Below are 17803 nucleotides of genomic sequence, written 5' to 3' on the forward strand. Positions count from 1 at the left end.
ACTCCTCCCCCTGCTGCGCCGCCACACCCATCTCTGCACACCTCTGTCTACCAAACTGCAAACTAAGCGCGTGCTGCACTGCGCTGGACAAAACTTGCACTGCGCAGTAAGTCTGTAAAGATTAATAAATTAATAAATAAAGCCTGACTATAACTGTATTATGGTTCCCTTTCATGAAACAACACCAATTAAGTTTCATAATTGTCAGTATTACAGAGATTACCTAGTACAGTCCAGACACATTGTTGTTTGTTAATGTCATGTCAGTCACACATGTTTAACATGAAGCAATTTCCAAATAACTAGCAGACAGTTTTTCTATTTACCTGTGACCACAGAGTAGAAGGCAGTCTGTGTGAAGGCCCTCTTCTTTTGCTTCCCACCTCCAACATATTAAATTGTGTCATGATGCTGTTCATGAAGAGTCTGCAACAGATAAAAAATGAAGACAATTGTTAACAGTAAACTTATATAACTTGTAACTTGTAACCACCCACTATTATGTTGTCTGTTCTACAGATATTAAACTTCTATGTGTAATCATACCTGTCCATGATTTTGTTCATGCAGGTCTTCAAATCCTTTCCTCCAATATGAGACAGTTTTGCAATCTGTATGATATTACAAATTATCAACATTGTGAAAAACATGGAATTACTTAAGGAAACGCTTTTCAAAGTTGAATTCAGGGACTCTGTTCCTTTAGGTAAGGAAAATGTGACCCTTACAAGTCTGTAACTGGGAGTTTATGAAATCAAATAGACACTGGAAATAGTGCTGCTAGCTATATTTTAATCAATTTTGGGCTTATATTTTCAGGTAGTAAGTATTATGCATCATATGACTCAAGAAAATCTGCTATTGCATGTGCTACTAATGTGCTACTGTGTAAAGTCTCATTTAAACCTTACTTTTGGCTGAGCATGCCATATTTCACAAACAAACAAATCGTTTTTGCAATGATGCTTGTACTAGCAGGCAAGCCATAGCTAGCGAGCTAGCAGGGCAGGCCAGCCATAGCTAGCATATCAAGCATATCGTCGGCATTTTGCAAACGGATTGATGACAATTAAATGAACAAACATTGCAGGAAAAAGCAGCATTTCAATAACGTAACCTTGACCACTCACCTATAGGAAGCTCTTCTTCTTTTCGCACACTTTTCTCCGCTCTCGACCGGTGTCGTGCATGGATGTGGTGTAGTGCTAGAAGCATAGACGGCCAGAAGTCGTTTTTCAACTTCCCGAAACTGATTTCCGGTCCACAAGACAACTTCCAGCGTGTTGCTGCCTCCTAGTGGGGAGGGGAGGGATCATAGAGGGATCTGCTGACAGTATCTCCATATCCATATCCTACTGTCCTGATCGCCTATAGTGCAAATTGCCATTTTATTTTACTGTTCACCAATAATTATTTTTTCAAAGGAATTATTTGCATTAATGCTCAATAAACTTAATTGCAAACTGCCTATATCTATATAGGTTAATAGTGATATCTAAATATTTCTAAACATGGTTGGCATAATCTTATGCTTAAAAAAGAAAGCATAAGATGTAAACATAACATAAACAACATAAAAAAAAATAAAGATAACTTAATAGTTTAAACCTGGTCTAAATCTAGATGCTGATTAAACGTCTAAATCAAGGCTAAATCTAAACTTCACTGTATATTGATCAATGGTCATTCAGATGATTTTAGTACAATATCTGGACACCATTGTGCAACTTACAGTTATTTCTTTGGTCAGTATTCATTATTTAATGTATTTAATTCAATCGTCTAGATTTGGTCTAAAAATAGACGTTGATATGAGGTCTTGATTTAGACGTCTAAATCGAGTCTAAATCTAAACTACACTGTACATTGATCAATGACTGCTGTAAATGTTTTAATCCAACATTTGGCCATCATTTATACAAGTTACAGTTACTTTTTGGACGGTATTCATCATTTAGTGCAATCATCTAGATTTGGTCTAAAAATAGACGTTGATATGAGGTCTTGATTTAGACGTCTAAATAGAGTCTAAATCTAAACTACACTGTACATTGATCAATGACTGTTAAAAATGTTTTAATCCAACATTTGGCCATCATTTATACAATTTACAGTTGTTTTCTTTGGTCAGTATTCATTATACAATTCAATTGTCTAGATTTGGTCTAAAAATAGACGTTTAAATGAGGTCTTGATTTAGACGTCTAAATCGAGTCTAAATCTAAACTACACTGCACTTTGATCAATGACTGTTATAAATGTTTTAATCCAACATTTGGCCATCATTAATACAATTTACAGTTACTTTTTGGACGGTATTCATCATTTAGTGCAATCATCTAGATTTGGTCTATAAATAGACGTTGATATGAGGTCCTGATTTAGACGTCTAAATCGAGTCTAAATCTAAACTACACTGTGCATTGATAAATGACTGTTAAAAATGTATTAATCCAACATTTGGCCATCATTTATACAATTTACAGTTGTTTTTTTATTTAATATTTAATGATTAATGGATTAAATTCTATCGTCTAGATTTGGGCTAAAATATAGACCGATTATAGACGGGCGAATGTTGGTCTAAACTTAGACTAGACGTCTAATAGACGTCTAATGCTCAGTGGGGTGTTTCAGTCCAAACACTCTATGTAAGTGATTGCTGTCGGAAGATATAACTATTTAAGACTTATATTAACACAAATATATCACTTACTTCTGCTTTAAAGGAAAATGTCCTGTTATTGTCCTCGGTGTCCTCTGATCAGAGCAGCGACCCTAGCAACAGTCTTTTATACTTAGCAACGGTCTGTTATACAGAAATAACAGACCGTTGAATGCAGCGATTATGCACTGTTTGATCCATTGTAGGCACCGGGAAAAACACGCCCCCCCCCCCAAAACTCTTGGGGCCATAGGCACATTTTGCTTGCCGGAGGTCCGCAGCTTGATGGACCTTAGTAACGGTTGCTAGGATGATTGGACAATCACTGTTTAGGGGCAGGGTTTTGCGATAGGTCAATTGACAAATAACTCTCTCTTTATACTGTACAGTGCTCTATAAAAACAATATAGTTTGCATACATCTTACAGAACAATTCTATGTTTAGGTATTGTGTATGTCTAGTATCCAATAGAGCTACATTTCATTTTTGTGTGCCTGTTAATGCCAAGAGCTAAAAAGCTACAATTTTTCTTAACCTGACGTAACAGGTAACAGCCGACAATCTGTCTGACATGAAAAACAAACAAAAAATTCACTTAACTCACTGTCACTTACCAAAGACTGTGATGAGCAGCTTTGAAGTCCACTGGTATCCGTTGGTGGTTGGTTGCTTGGTTACGGTTGCTTGGTTGCTTGGTTGCTTGTTTCAAACTCATTCAAATACTAAGCTCGCGTTTGTGTGTGTGAGTGTATCATGATGCTAAACATCCAGTAGCCTATGTCTTTCAGAATTCTGAGAGTAACCCAGGTTAGGTTGAGGTTCTGAGCCTGTTGATCGCCAGCTAGTAGTAAAATTATCACAGAACAAGTGATTTTGGTTGGATTTTTTATTTTTTTTCTCTGGAATGAGTATACTGTTTGCTGAAAATGATGGCATATTGACTGATGTCATAACTTGGGGCCATAGTTGATTGCCAATGAAGTAAAGATGAAAATATTGGAAAAAAGTGAGAAAACGCCAAATTTTTTTTCATAAAATTGATACAAAATCATGTAGAAATGTGTTTTAAGAGTTATTTTTTCAGTGGATGTTGTCACCACATGTGTTCTGTGTATCTGAAATGCATTCATTGACAGCCTACCCAGCCCACTGAGGATTTTAAGAAAAAAATCATTTTTTACAATTTCCTGTCGAAAAATAAAGGATGCATACAGTGAAATGGCCATAATTTTTATTCCGCGATATTTCCGGCAGAGCAGACCCTTCAATTATTGGTCCTTAGTGTCACAGTTACCAGAAAAAACACAAATAAAAAGTATAACGGACGATGTCAGGTTCAACCCATTTTTGAGCCTGTGGCTCCCCGACTAAGATGTTTGTGCTGCCAGTCGGCCTCAGACGTGTGTTGTCAGTGCCTGGACTCTGTGCTGGACGCGGAAAGTTGCTGCATAGCGTACAACTGGAGGAGAGTGGGTGAGTTGTTTTCGTCTCTTTTCAATAGAAACCAGGCTGAGCTAACAAATGTTTGATGCCTCGTATTATGGGCTGGGACCCTGTTTGTACTGTTGATGACGTTTGGTGCTGTTCTGAGCATTATTTGTGGCTGTAAGTGGCTTTTTGATCGGTGGATAGTGGATCCGTATACTGCGCTGTTTGTTGTGGTGCAGTCATTGCTAAAGCTGCTACAACTAGAGAAGCTAACGGTTAGCAGACTTCATCTCTCGAGGGGGAGTCTAACTCGGTGTTACGGTGCGTTGGACCATAGCTTAAACTTATGCTGGAATATCCCTTTAAAGAAGGGAGTCACCTGTTGAGTATTTCCTTATAGAAAGCCTTGTCGGAATGGTGGGACGTTCACATGACGGAATAGCGGTATGTCGGAGTGGCGGAAAGTAGGAATGACAGCACGTGACCGCAAAGTTCGAGGTTCATCGTCGTTTAGGATAAATAATTGTTAGAAACAATATAATTCCTTGTCATGATTGTTACCTGTTATTTTTACATACAGTCTAACTCAGAGAGGTGTCTCTTCATTTATTGTATTATTCATTATGTAAATGTAAATGTACTTTATTTATACAGCCCTTTAAAACAAACCTTTCAGTGTACCAAAGTGCTTTACAGTGGGAGTCAGGTGTGGAGCTATTTCAGCGCCACAAACAGTGAAGACGAAGTCTGTAATATCTGTGGGAAAATTATAAATATTATTATAAATGAATGAATTAAAAAAATGATATGTTTGTTTATCATTTTCTTATATAATTATGGTTTTATTATTTTACTTATGTTCTTTTTTTTAGTGTTTGAAACACTATTTTCGGCTATATTCTAAACAAGGCCACTACCTCAATATAGTTCAGAGTTTAAAATAAATACATTACTCTGAAGTCTTGCATCCTTAGGAAGCTATGACTTAAAATTACAGTACTTTATTTTATTTGATTAGATTTACCAGGCACATTAGGTGCATTTGCACAAAGTATCGGTATCGGATCGGTATCGCCGGTACCAGCCTGAATTTTACTCAGTATCGGATCGGAAAGCAAATTTGTGGTATCGAACATCACTAGTCTGGAGACATGATGGAAGTGACTTTATTGACTTTATTGTGTCCTCCAGAAACACTTCCTGTTGTGTTGAGAGTTAACTTGTTGTTTGAAGAACAGAAAAACAATGAGAGGAAAGACGAAAAAAAATTCAAGTCAGTTTTTTCTTCAACATTTAGTTTATTAGAAATGTTTATTAAAAAGTTCCAGATACAAAATGTTTGGCACCAAAAAAAAAAAAAAACAAGTTTCCATTTTTTCAATAAACAGTATAAAAATACCTTTAAAAATATAGCACCTTTGTTTCTGGCAGGTAAACATGCAGTCATCATACACAACTTCCCACGAACACTAAAACATTATGTACAAAATTTTGGCAGAATATTGTGCTTGATTCTTCATATTTAATAAAAGTGATAGATTATCAATATTGATCTGAACTGATATATTTCCTGTGTGGAGAAGTTTATGTTTCTGCTCTGATAACGTCACCACTTATGAAAATCATCTGGTTACATTGATTTATTACAATCTTATATTTCATACAAAAGTAAAACAGACACCATTAAAACTCCCAGGATGCATTGCAGTATTTACACCTGTGTGCTGCTGCAGACTGAAGTTAATTTGATCAATTGTTTTGTTCTAAATGTTTTTGGTTTATATTCATATAAATTCATCTGAATGTATTTACTCTCACACAGTTTGCAGCAGCAGTTTGAATGGATTCACCTGAACACAACATAATAACCAGCAGTCGGTTGGTTTTTTCTGTTGACTTGCGACTTTTTCTTAGCTTTGTGTACTTTGATGATTTCAAAGGAAACCGAGTGACAATAAGTAGATTAATGATCAGCAGTAAGTGTCAGCTCCAAGACGTCTGAGCATCACCGTTGTTATGGCAACAAGAGCCACAGTGGTAAAAAAACAGGTGCACTGACTCTGCGGTGTTTCCTCTGAACCCAGAGTCAAGTTTGAAACAATAAATAAGACAAAATATTGAAGTATAAAAGCTGAGTGAAGACTAAACGCTCCTGTGGCTGAGGAAGAACTGGTCTCCATCATCGTGCTGTCTTCAGGGGACGAGCTCCTGCACAACACAACATGTGTTAGATTAGATTAGATTAGATTAGATTATACTTTATTTCATCCCCGAGGGGAAATTCGTTCGTGACAGCAGCATTTAACAAAGGAAATAAAACAGGACAAATAATAAAATACACAATTCATAAAAATACTTTAAGAAGAAGAAAACAAAAGAAGAAAATGCTACGGTGCTCTCTACCTGCTGGGCAAAGTAACAGATTAAAAAGGTGCTTGCTGGTAGACAACTATGGATAAAAAACAATTTAAAGTGCACGGGAGATTTCAAAAAGAAGTGCGACAGACATTACAAATTAAATAGAACTGTTAAAAAGTCTAACTGACATGGGGATAAAAGACCTGCGGAAACGCTCTGTTTTGCACTGAGGGTGTCTCAGCCTGTTGCTACGGGAGCTTTTCAGGCCGCTCACCGTCCCATGCAGAGGGTGAGAGGGGTTGCCCATGATGGCAGTCAGTTTGTGCAGCATTCTCCTCTCACCCACCTGCTCAACAGTCTCAAGGGGGCTGGACAGGACAGAACTGGCTCTTTTGATCAGTTTGTTTACAATGAGTATGAGTATGAGACAGACACCAGTGTGTGTGTGTGTGTGTGTGTGTGGTTGTGTACCTGCAGCGTCTCCCACACACAGCTCCTCACACTCCTCCAGCTGCAGGAAGCGGTTGTGGTTTCCTCCACAGCCGCTGTAGATGAAGGGCCTGCAGGCCTGAGCCTCGCTGTTAAAGTACCAGCGCAGAGTGAAACGTCCACAGCTGCCCTCCTCCATGGGGAGCTGGCACCGGTCGGCCGGAGCTGAACAACACACACACACACACACTGATCAGCAGCGTGCACGTGGACACACTGAGACACGTGCACAGGGAAAGAGAAGAGAAGAGCAGGCAAGAAGCAGCAGAAGCAGAGCAGCAGTGGAAACCAACAGGGAGCAGAAGAGGTCCAGACTGATGCTGCGTTCAAGACGACTCAGAACAGTTGAAAACTCTGATTTCTGAAGAATAAACAAAAACCTGTTGGACCGGGACAAACCAACATTAAAGTGCTTCACGTAGCTTCAGTAAGGTATTACTGTAAAACATCACAAAGGCAAACAATTGAAAAAAGAATTTTAAAATAATGAAACAGACCATTTAAAACCAAAGAGAAATAAAAACTGTGTTTACTGTGTTCCACAACATCAGTGGGTTAATCTGTAACTGTAAGTAAATATTGTATATTTAATTTAATTTAATTCAGTTTATTTGATAGGGACGATGCAGGTTAACATAGTGACACTTCCACTCGTTACAAACAAGTAAATTTGACTGATGTTCTGCATACAGAGATTATAGCTAATATAATGCTAGTTTCCAACTCCCGTCCCTAGTTAGGCTTTTAGAAAAGAGAATGTATTTAAAGTTTTAATGTATTTTGGCTTTTAAAATGCATTTTAATCAATGTTTCGACATCAGACAACTGATTCTCAGAGAAGTCGGGGTAGATCTTTGTCTCAATATGAGGTGATGTTCAATTGCACTTTTTTTCAAGTAGGAAGTTGGAAAAATCTGAGTTGTCACGAACGCAGCATGAGTCAGAACCAACCTGATGACCTCACTGATCTGACATGTTCTCTGACGATGAGGAGGAAGAAACCAGCTGAGACTGGTTCTGGTTCTGGTTCTGGTCTGTAGTTCGTGCAGCAGAGCGGCGGCGGAGGAGGAGGAGGAGGAGGAGGAGGAGCAGCCTGAGACAGAGACAGAGGACCAACACCAGGAGGAGCCTGAAGAACAGGGACGTTACCTTCCTCCTGGACGCTCCTCTTGGGCCTGACTGATCTCACAGCTGCAGCTCTCACTGCTTTCACTGCTGCTTTCTCACCAACTGCTGCTGCTGCTGCTTTCTCAACCGGAGCTCTGGCTGATTTCACTGCTGCAACTTTAACTGTTCTCTCTGATTCCTCTTTGACAACCTCACCTGTCCACACACACAGACACACACACGGTCAGACACACAGCAGAGTAAACACACACACACTCAGTAGAGACAGCATGTTACATGAATGTGAACAGACTCAGGTGTGTGTGGCTTCAGCAGCTGTGAGGAGGATGGTGATGTTAAAGATAAAGTGGGAGGCAGAGACGACATGAGACACTTCAACAGGACAAAGCACATCAGAGTGAGTTGGTGGATGAGGGACACCAGACTGTCACACACAACACAACAACACACAGTTCTACCAGGGAACTGAACTGAACTGAACTTCAACTTCCAGACATTAGTTGCGTTTCCATCAGCTGTTTAGATGCGCATCTAGATGTATCGCATCGGAAAATGATGATGGAAACGCCGTAATTCGAATTAAAATCCCCTGATTCGCACAAACTGAAATACGCTCGTTTGGGTCGGGTTTTGGTTGATTATTCGAATTAAGTGTGACGTAGCGCACTTTCACCCCATGGGTAAAAGAGATGGGTATCAAGAACCGGTACTAAACTGGTACTGGTTCCTGATTGGTTCGTGTGAACACCAGATCAGATTAGATCGCATCACATGTTAACAGTTAAAACCTGAAAGACACATTCAGATTGAATTCAATCAGAAAGATGAAAAAAAGTGTCCATGTAAACCCACCTAGTCTAATGTTAATTATTTCCAAAATGAAGAAAAAACAAACAATGTCCGCACAACTGCTATAATCGAGCTCCCCAAAAATTTATTAGAACAACGTTTCGACCACTTGGGTCTTCAGAGATGACCTGATGAAGACCCAAGTGGTCGAAACGTTGTTCTAATACATTTTTTGGGAGCTCGATTATAGCAGTTGTGCGGACATCGTTTGTTTTTTCTTCTTGTTGTTTTTTGTCCTGCACCTGCCTGCACTGTCTTGGATGTGCGTGCACTGTCCTTCCTTGCTACCAATTATTTCCAACATGTCACTGTTTACAAAATCAACATTTAGTCAGTTTTTACAAAATAAAGTCTGCGTGGAGCCGACCTATCCGAATAGTGAAATGGCACTCGGATGCCGCCTAAGCAGAGAGAGTACTCGAGCACTTGGATATCAGCTACAGCCCTACTCTATTCCCTCCACACTCTGACAATCACGGGTCTAAAATGTGGATTCACTTCACTACATTAAATGAAAATGCATGTAGTATCAATAAGTATCATATAAATCCAGTCGATACCCGTCCCTAAACCTATTTGTTTGACTAATGTATCATTGATGGAATATATTTCTCTGTGTGTCAGTGAATGCATCTCCACAGAGTTATAACAAAGACATGGATCACATGGTACCGTCGCTGTGATTGACAGGAGGGAAGTAGAGCAGCTCGTCCACCGGGTCGTCGTACGCCTCGATGGAGTAGATGTGCTCGTAGTCCGGGTCGTTGGTGTTCACCACCACACGCAGCTCACGACCTGAAACAGAAGCAGCAGCAGCAGCAGCACACGGGTCAAACAGGGTCGACACAGGCCAGTGGGGGGGGGTCAGGACCACAGTTACTCTACACAAACTGCAGCTACAGTCAGTTACACTGTCGTCAGTGTTGGGGAGGCTTAAACTCCATGTAGTTGAACTACAGAGCTTAACTACAATTTGCTGTAACTTGCCGGTAGTTAAACTACATTCATATTTTCTGCTGTGTCAAGTATTTCAACTACTTTTTGGGTCATTTTTTGTAGTTTAACTCAATTTACAAACTACAATTCTGGCCAATAACATTAACCGGACATACGGCTGTCTGATAAAAACTTTAGTGCATAAGTGTTAGTGTCTCTTAAGTTCCTCCTTGAACTGCCACCTTGTCGTGGTGGAGGGGTTTAAACACCCGAATGATCCTAGGAGCTATGTTGTCAGGGGCTTAATGCCCCTGGTAGGGTCTCCCAAGGCAAACAGGTGACTAGGTGACGGGTCAGACTAAGAGCGGTTCCATAGCCCCTTATGAAAAAAGTCATAGGACGAATCGCCTTGTTGTTTACAACTACTTCCGGGTAGAAAACCAGCATGAGAACAATAGTGACGGATGAGAGTTTCGCTATATATATCTAATTTTTCATGTTACTATATCGCCGTTTAGACTAATCTGATGTTTGTAAAGTCTATAAAACCAATGATTGGACAAACATTACTATTTACGTGTGCACATTTTTGTAATTAGTCATGGTTATCAGAGATTAGCTGGGCTAACGGTTGGATCGGTTGGATCTACGTTGGTACCCTTACCTATGGTCATGAACTCTGGGTCATGACCAAAAGAACAAGATGCCAGATACAAGCAGCCGAAATGAGTTTCCTCTGCAGAGAGGAGAGATAGGGTGAGGAGCTCTATCACCCGGGAGGAGCTCGGAGTAGAGCCGCTGCTCCTCCACATCAAGAGGAGCCAGCTGAGGTGGCTCGGGCATCTATATAGTTTATAGCCATAAACTATAAACTGTTTTCTTGTCTGTAACAACATCTATTGCACGTCTGTCCGTCCTGGGTGAGGGATCCCTCCTCTGTTGCTCACCCTGAGGTTTCTCCAATTTTTCCCTGTTAAAAGGGTTTTCCATGGAGTTTTTCCTCAGTCGATGTGAGGGTCTAAGGACAGAGGATGTTGTTGTGATGCCATGTAAAGCCCTTTGAGACAAACTGTTTGTAAAAACGGGCTATACAAATAAAATTGCCTTGCCTTGCCTAGACGCCTCCCCCGGGAGATGCTCTGGGCATGTGCCAGGCTCAACTCAATGGAGTTTTACAAGCTACACTTGAAAACGAGCTTCCCCAACACCGTCTGTAGTGAAGCAGCAAACAGTGTAACCTCTGTAGTTGTATAGTTGTAAATGTGACAGATGTGATGTTGTCGTGTGACACGTTGTGTTCAGAGTCTGGGTCCTGTTTGTTAGAGAGGGGGGGGGGACCAGAACAGAACCACTCACCCTCCGCACCCGTCAGGTCCAGCTGTTGTGCTGGTGCAGGCCGAGCCCTGACTGTGGGCCGGGACCGAGGGTCCAGACCCGAACCTGAGAGCCAGACAGGACGAGAAGCAACACAGGGACACCGAGGGGGGAGGAGCAGAGCGGGGGGGGAGCAGGGGGGGGAGACCGGGTGAGTGATGCACAGGGGGGAGGAGGAGGAGGAGGGGAGGAGGTAGGGAGGTGGGGAGACAAAGGAGGCCAGAAATGCAACATAATGAGAAAAGGAAGGACGAGACAATCTGCCAGTTAAACCAACAACATCCCGAAGCACCACAAAAAAATCATTCCACCGCTCCAACGTCCAACATCCAACGTTCAACATCCAACGTTACACCGCCTCAAAGGATTCACCACAGTTTTCTAAGAATGGACAAAACAAGGTTTCTTCCAAAAAACTGGTGTTGATCCTTTAAGGACTCAAGTCTCTGACGTGTCGACTTGTGTCGCACTCGAGTCAAATGTGTTTTGACCCGAGTCCAGGTGAAGTCAGAGCTGACTCACCTCACCACTAACGGATCAACACACTGGTCCGTCAGGAGACCACGCCCCCTTTCACACCTATACAGCATCACTACAATCTGTAGTTATTAGGACTGTACAGTTCAAGGTTTCAAGGTGTGCAGAGCTGCAGGTGGCGATACTGATGGAAATAAAGCATCCTATAATGAAACATCTCACTAAGTTTCAGAGAACTGGGGTAACTTTGGTAACCAAACTCAGAGATTAAAGGGAACATATTATGGAAATATCACTTTCTGAAGGCTCTTTAATATGGGTGTTTGTCTTCTGGCCCTCAAAATGCGAGAATTGACACAAAAAAAAACTGTAATTTGCAGGTTCCCTAGATTAAAATCCATGTGGTTTTACCAGCTGTTCCCTTAGTTGTCTTCCAGTGATGTAACTAGTTTTCGAATTTGTATAATACCAGCCCTGTCCCGGTGGTGGTACCAGTAGAAGGGGGCGGGGCAAGCAGTGGTTCATTTGCATTTAAAGGGACAGGCACTGAAACCAGCTGTTCTGAACAGAGAGAGCTGTGATGTTTGATCCTTGGGGTATTTTTTGTAGTCTCTGATCTGCTGCAGCTGAACGTTCACTCACCTCCACACGCTGAGCATCAGGTGGATGGAGCCACAGAAGCAGAGAGAGAGAGAGAGAGAGAACAGGTCAGTTCAGAGTCATGGAGCTGATTTACTTTATCAGACTTCAGCTCAAGTTTTCACACACACACACTGTTATAGCCATCTGAAGTTAAACTTAGGGACGACAACTACAGTGTCATGTAAAAGTTTGCCCCCCCCCTGGTCCAAATGTGTGTTAATGTGAACAGTTGATCTCCAAAAGACATAAAGTTAAACATGAAACACTCCTTTTCAATATTTTAATCAATATCAGTGTATTATTTTAGTTTTCTACAGTTTCAGAGTGAAAAACTTTTACATGAATCTGTATAAACTGGAGACGACGGCTGCGTTAAACACTCACCACAGTGCTGGCTCATCTCAGAGCGAACGTACTGTCTGACCTCATCCTCCTGGATTCAGAGTAAAGATGGAAACAGGACAAAGGGCATTTAAAGCTGTTGTGTGTGTGTATGTGTGTGTGTGTGTGTGTGTGTGTGTGTGTTTTTTTTTATGTGTGTGGCTCTGAGGGAAGGGTCGAGCACTGACCGTCATGCCTGGCTCTCCTCTGTCTCCCTTGACTCCATCCAGACCCATCTCTCCCTGCAGCAGTGACAGGTATTAGAGCTCACAGCAGGCAGGAGGCAGCAGCACATTCACTCAGTGGACTGGATGTGAGACTCTCACCTGTTCTCCTCTCTCTCCTGGGATACCTGGGATCCCACGTGGACCAACCATGGCCGGACCGATCGGCCCTCTCTCCCCCTGACAACACAACACAACACGACAACATGATAACATGTCTGAAGGAAATACACGCAGTAAAACCCTTTATTTCTCTAACGTGTTTCAATTCGTTTGTATTTGTATTTATTTATTTGCACCATAAGAAAAGACAATTACAAAAAAAACAGAAATGAAACAAAAATATTAAGTGCAGCAACAATGAGAGAAAGCAACAGCAAATAAGAGCAAAAAAAGAAAGCAATACAAATGCCATTTTATAGCGCACACACACACACACACACACACACACACACACACACACACACACACACACACACACACACACACACACACACACACACACACACACACACACACACACAAAGAAGTCAGAAATAAAAACATGGGTGTGTATAAACATAAAATAATTGTGTTTGAGTGTTTGAGTGTATGAGCATGTAAAGAGAGAATGATCCAATGACAACTATACTGGAAAAGAAACTATTAGGAGTCTTGATTTAACAGGTAAGATTTCAGTCTTAATTTAAAGCAGAAGTAAGTGATCCGGTCGTTTTGGCTAACTTCCTGTCAGCCGAGTTAGCAGTCCCCGCCCTCGTCCCTACATCCCCACATTCACGCGCATCCCTTGGCTGCACACACAGAGAGGACCGCCCCTTTATGCCGTTCTCTCTCCTCATTGGATAAAGGTTGTAGGATACAAGGAAAGTTTTCTCCTCGGCTCAGAGCAGAGCAGAGTGACTGACAGACCCGTGTTTCAGACCAAACACTCTATAGAAGTGATTGCTGTCGGAAGATAAAACTATTTAAGACTTATATTAACACAAACATTCCGCTTACTTCTGCTTTAACTTAAAAGTATTGAGGGATGAAGATAATTTAACTACATGAAGATGAGAATTCCAAAGTATGGAGCCTCTATAAGCAAAAGAAAACTGAGTACGTGTAATGCGGCAAAAAGGAGGATGAAGTCTGACATCAGTGTGTCGACTCATCCAACCAAAGCTGCACCAGTCACCTTCTGTCCCTGGAGCCCCTCGGCGCCTCGACCACCGGCCGGTCCCTGAGGTCCAGTTAGACCAGCGGGCCCGTCCACTCCTCTGGGACCAGGAGGACCAGGGACACCAGACGGCCCCTACACACAGAGAGAGAAAACACAGGTTAATGATGTTTCTGTGAGGAGGATGAGAGCTCAAGCTGAATATAAAGACACGGCATCTTACTTTCATACACACACACACACTGATAAGTTGTACTCACCCTTTCACCTTTCTCTCCCTGAGTTCCTTTAGATCCCGCGACGCCATCGAAGCCACGTTCACCCTACACAGCCACAGAATCACAATTACTCCGGAGCTTTTTAATTAAGGGAAAAATGTAGCATAGCCACGGGAGAAATCCTGCTTAGTTCCTCTTTAAAGGTGTACAGAAAAGAAAAATGAATTTGATACCACTCTGGGTCATAAAATTTGTGTAATAATAACTCATCTATCAGACGATGTAGCCCAAACTTTGTGCAAAATTCTATTTTCGAGTTAATCCGGGATGAAAGTGGGGTAGTTTTTTTTCACATTGGATAATGCAGGCACACGAATTATACGTCACGTTGCTCACGATTCATCAGCCACTGATATTGGATCTGTCATCCATCAATCAAAGTCTGAGACACACATATACACACACACCGAGCTCGGTCTCGCCCCGAACACTGAATATCCCACCCACTCGATAACGACCAATCAAATTCGTTTTCCTTACTCGGGTAAACTCGTAGAAGGAGGCGCGACAAACAGGACAAACGGCCATTTCTGAACACCTTTAAATTGGAGAGCAGTCCTGTACTTTTTTGTACATTTTCTATGTGGAGTTTTGTTTTGAGGATTCATCACTCATTTATACTGTTGAAGGGTTGAGAGGATTGTTTTTCGATTTCATGTTCAAGACATCTGAAGTTTGACAAAACAATAAAAGTCTGTTGTTATAATACAGTACATTACCTTGGGGCCGACTAACCCCTCTTTCCCAGGAGCGCCCGGGGCCCCTGCTGGACCCAGGTCCCCCTGAAAAACCACAGAGAACATGATGAAGAGACTGAGAGCTTTTTTTCATTTATTTGTTTATTTGTAACGGGACTCTGCATGAACATACAATATGTAAATACACCAGATTTAGCTCTACTAAGGCTAATTTCCATCTGCAGTCCCGAAGTTCACACAAAAACAATAGACAGTAGACAAGGACGAGAACAAGAACAAAGCACAACATGGTACAAATAAAACAAAGTGACACAACAGCATCACACCTGAGTTTTCTACGGTCTCACCTGTTCTCCTTTTCTTCCTGGTAGACCCGACCGTCCATGAACTCCTCCATCCCCCTGAACACACACACACACACACACACACACACATCAGTTTAACATGTGATCACAACAGAGGACAGATGTGCAGTCGTCCATCATCTGGCCTCACACCAGCTACAATCACATGCTCACAAGTCGCTGATGAACAGATAAAAGACACAACTCTTCTCATCTTCTTCACAGTTTTCTCACCTTGTCTCCTTTGGGCCCGTCGCTGCCACAAGCTCCTTTAGGTCCTCGGTCGCCCTGGAAACACAAACATCCATCATTGATTTATACTCATATACAGCATAAAGTGAACAATATGTAATATTAAATAATATCAAAACAGTAAACGATGCTGTGAAGTCAGTGAACTCAGTCTCTTAGAGGAGGATTCAGGACGTCTCAGTGTTTGTTCAGTTTGTTCCTCTGATAAATTAAAATGCAGAAGTACAAAGACAGAAACTCCCAGGTTGAAACCACATACGCAATGTCATGATTATAGATCTTCTTGGTTACGATTATTGTCAGAGAAATAATTACAGTATTATGATTATCACGGCTGTTATGCATTAATTAATATCCCAACACTATGGACGTGTAAAATCAAATATTGTCAAAATATAAATTACATTACTGATTATATACACAAAATATTTGAAGCATCTGTTAATATAAGACCAATTATTGATTGAAATGTTTGAAATACTCAAGTCATTGTCATCTATGCCAATTAATTATTATATTAATATACTATATAGAGAATGTGAAGCTGACGTCACGCCGCTTTGGCGTTGTGGGACGTCGGCGCCATCTTTGGAGGAACGCAAACGTAAACAGAGTGGGGAAAACGGAGGAAAACGAGCAAGAAGTAAAAGAGAAAGAAAAATAGATGAGGAAGACGGACAAAAAAAAAAAAAAAGAAATGGAGAAGGGGGAGGGAAACGAAGGAGGAACATATCGTGATAAACTCAAATTTAACGAGAAACAAAGGTACACAGAAAAACTACAACTTATTAAGACCCAGATTTACTCCCTCCACTAACTTATCCAGACATCATGAACTATCTCGTTTTTGGTATTAGTGCATATACTACTGTGGCATTTTTTTACGCAGCAGTACTGTCCCACCATGATTACTTTTAAGCGACTTTGGGGAACTTTTTTAGGGGGACGAGCAAGTGTTTACATCCACGATCCTCCAAAGATGGCGGCCAACGTCCCACTGTGTGACGTAACTTCACATTCTCTATATATATAATATATTTTAATCTTTTTTTTCTTTGAAATGGCACACTAACATTTAAATTCCTACCAATTCATTGTGACACACGTAGTTGTTGTGTCACTTTGTCGGTTCAGACATCATCCTTTTTTTGGAAAGTGATGGTATTTAGGAACCTTTACGATTAATTAACCGTGGGTTATTGTGAAAACAAGTATTCGTGACATCCCTAACCACATACAATGAACAATCACCGTAGTTCATACAGTACACACACACACACACACACACACACACACACAGTGAACACACCTTGACTCCTCTCATGCCTAAGATGCCGATCTCTCCCTTCTCTCCTCTGTGTCCAGACTGACCGTCCTTCCCTGGTAAACCCTGGAGGAACAAACAGAAACAGAAACAGAAACAGAAATCTTCCATCTCTGACACTGGAGAGAAAACAACAGAGAAAATGCAAAAAGCTGCTGTTTGGATGGATTCACACACCGATTCACCAGGAACTCCAGGCTGACCGGCTTCTCCCTGCAGACAGGAAACAGAAACACAGTTATTACAGCAGTGAGATTCATCACCCGACTGGATTCTCTGGTTTTAACAACGGTGTCACTCACCTTCTGTCCTCCAGGACCTCGGGCTCCTGGGAATCCAGTGGATCCTCGTTCTCCCGGTTCTCCTCTGAGACCCTGATGACGTCACACACACACACTGGGTTTCAACATCATATCACTTTATTTTATAATAACCTGCTTCTATTAGAGTTAATGTAAATACCTGCTCTCCTGCAGGTCCCTCTTGACCCTTCCCTCCTTTCTCCCCCTGCACTCCTTTGGGCCCTCTGTCACCCTGCAACACAAACCACACAACATGACACAACAACAAGATAAAAAACGGGTGAATCGTGGTGAATCGTGAGGCCGGTGAAGATGCAACACCAATAAACTATGACAAAGTATAAACAGTCTGACACATCTTAGTGTTCACTGACCGTTTCTCCTTTGTTGCCTTTGTCTCCTGGAGGTCCTCCTACCAGCACCGTGTCGCCCTGCGAGTGACAGAAGGCAAGGCAATTTTATTTGTATAGCCCGTTTTTACAAACAGTTTGTCT

At 41.4% G+C, this 17803-nt stretch overlaps 1 protein-coding gene across 1 annotated transcript in view; it reads right to left on the reverse strand.

Annotated features, from left to right (window-relative positions):
• Window positions 1-6273: 6273 nt before the first annotated feature.
• The window catches only part of col7a1 (collagen, type VII, alpha 1), a gene marked incomplete at both ends in the record, with an annotated part of 97369 nt that continues 85839 nt past the window's right edge, over window positions 6274-17803 (reverse strand). Inside the window, 18 exon segments of the mRNA XM_083971225.1 lie at window positions 6274-6302; window positions 6924-7106; window positions 8091-8264; window positions 9591-9713; window positions 11211-11294; window positions 12732-12780; window positions 12917-12970; window positions 13055-13132; window positions 14130-14246; window positions 14372-14434; window positions 15109-15171; window positions 15435-15488; window positions 15666-15719; window positions 16993-17073; window positions 17185-17220; window positions 17310-17381; window positions 17470-17541; window positions 17684-17740. Of these exon segments, the coding sequence (XP_083827351.1) occupies window positions 6274-6302; window positions 6924-7106; window positions 8091-8264; window positions 9591-9713; window positions 11211-11294; window positions 12732-12780; window positions 12917-12970; window positions 13055-13132; window positions 14130-14246; window positions 14372-14434; window positions 15109-15171; window positions 15435-15488; window positions 15666-15719; window positions 16993-17073; window positions 17185-17220; window positions 17310-17381; window positions 17470-17541; window positions 17684-17740 (1443 nt within the window).

Source organism: Trachurus trachurus (assembly GCF_905171665.1).
Source record: "Trachurus trachurus genome assembly, chromosome: 5".
In the NCBI taxonomy this organism is placed as follows: domain Eukaryota; kingdom Metazoa; phylum Chordata; class Actinopteri; order Carangiformes; family Carangidae; genus Trachurus; species Trachurus trachurus.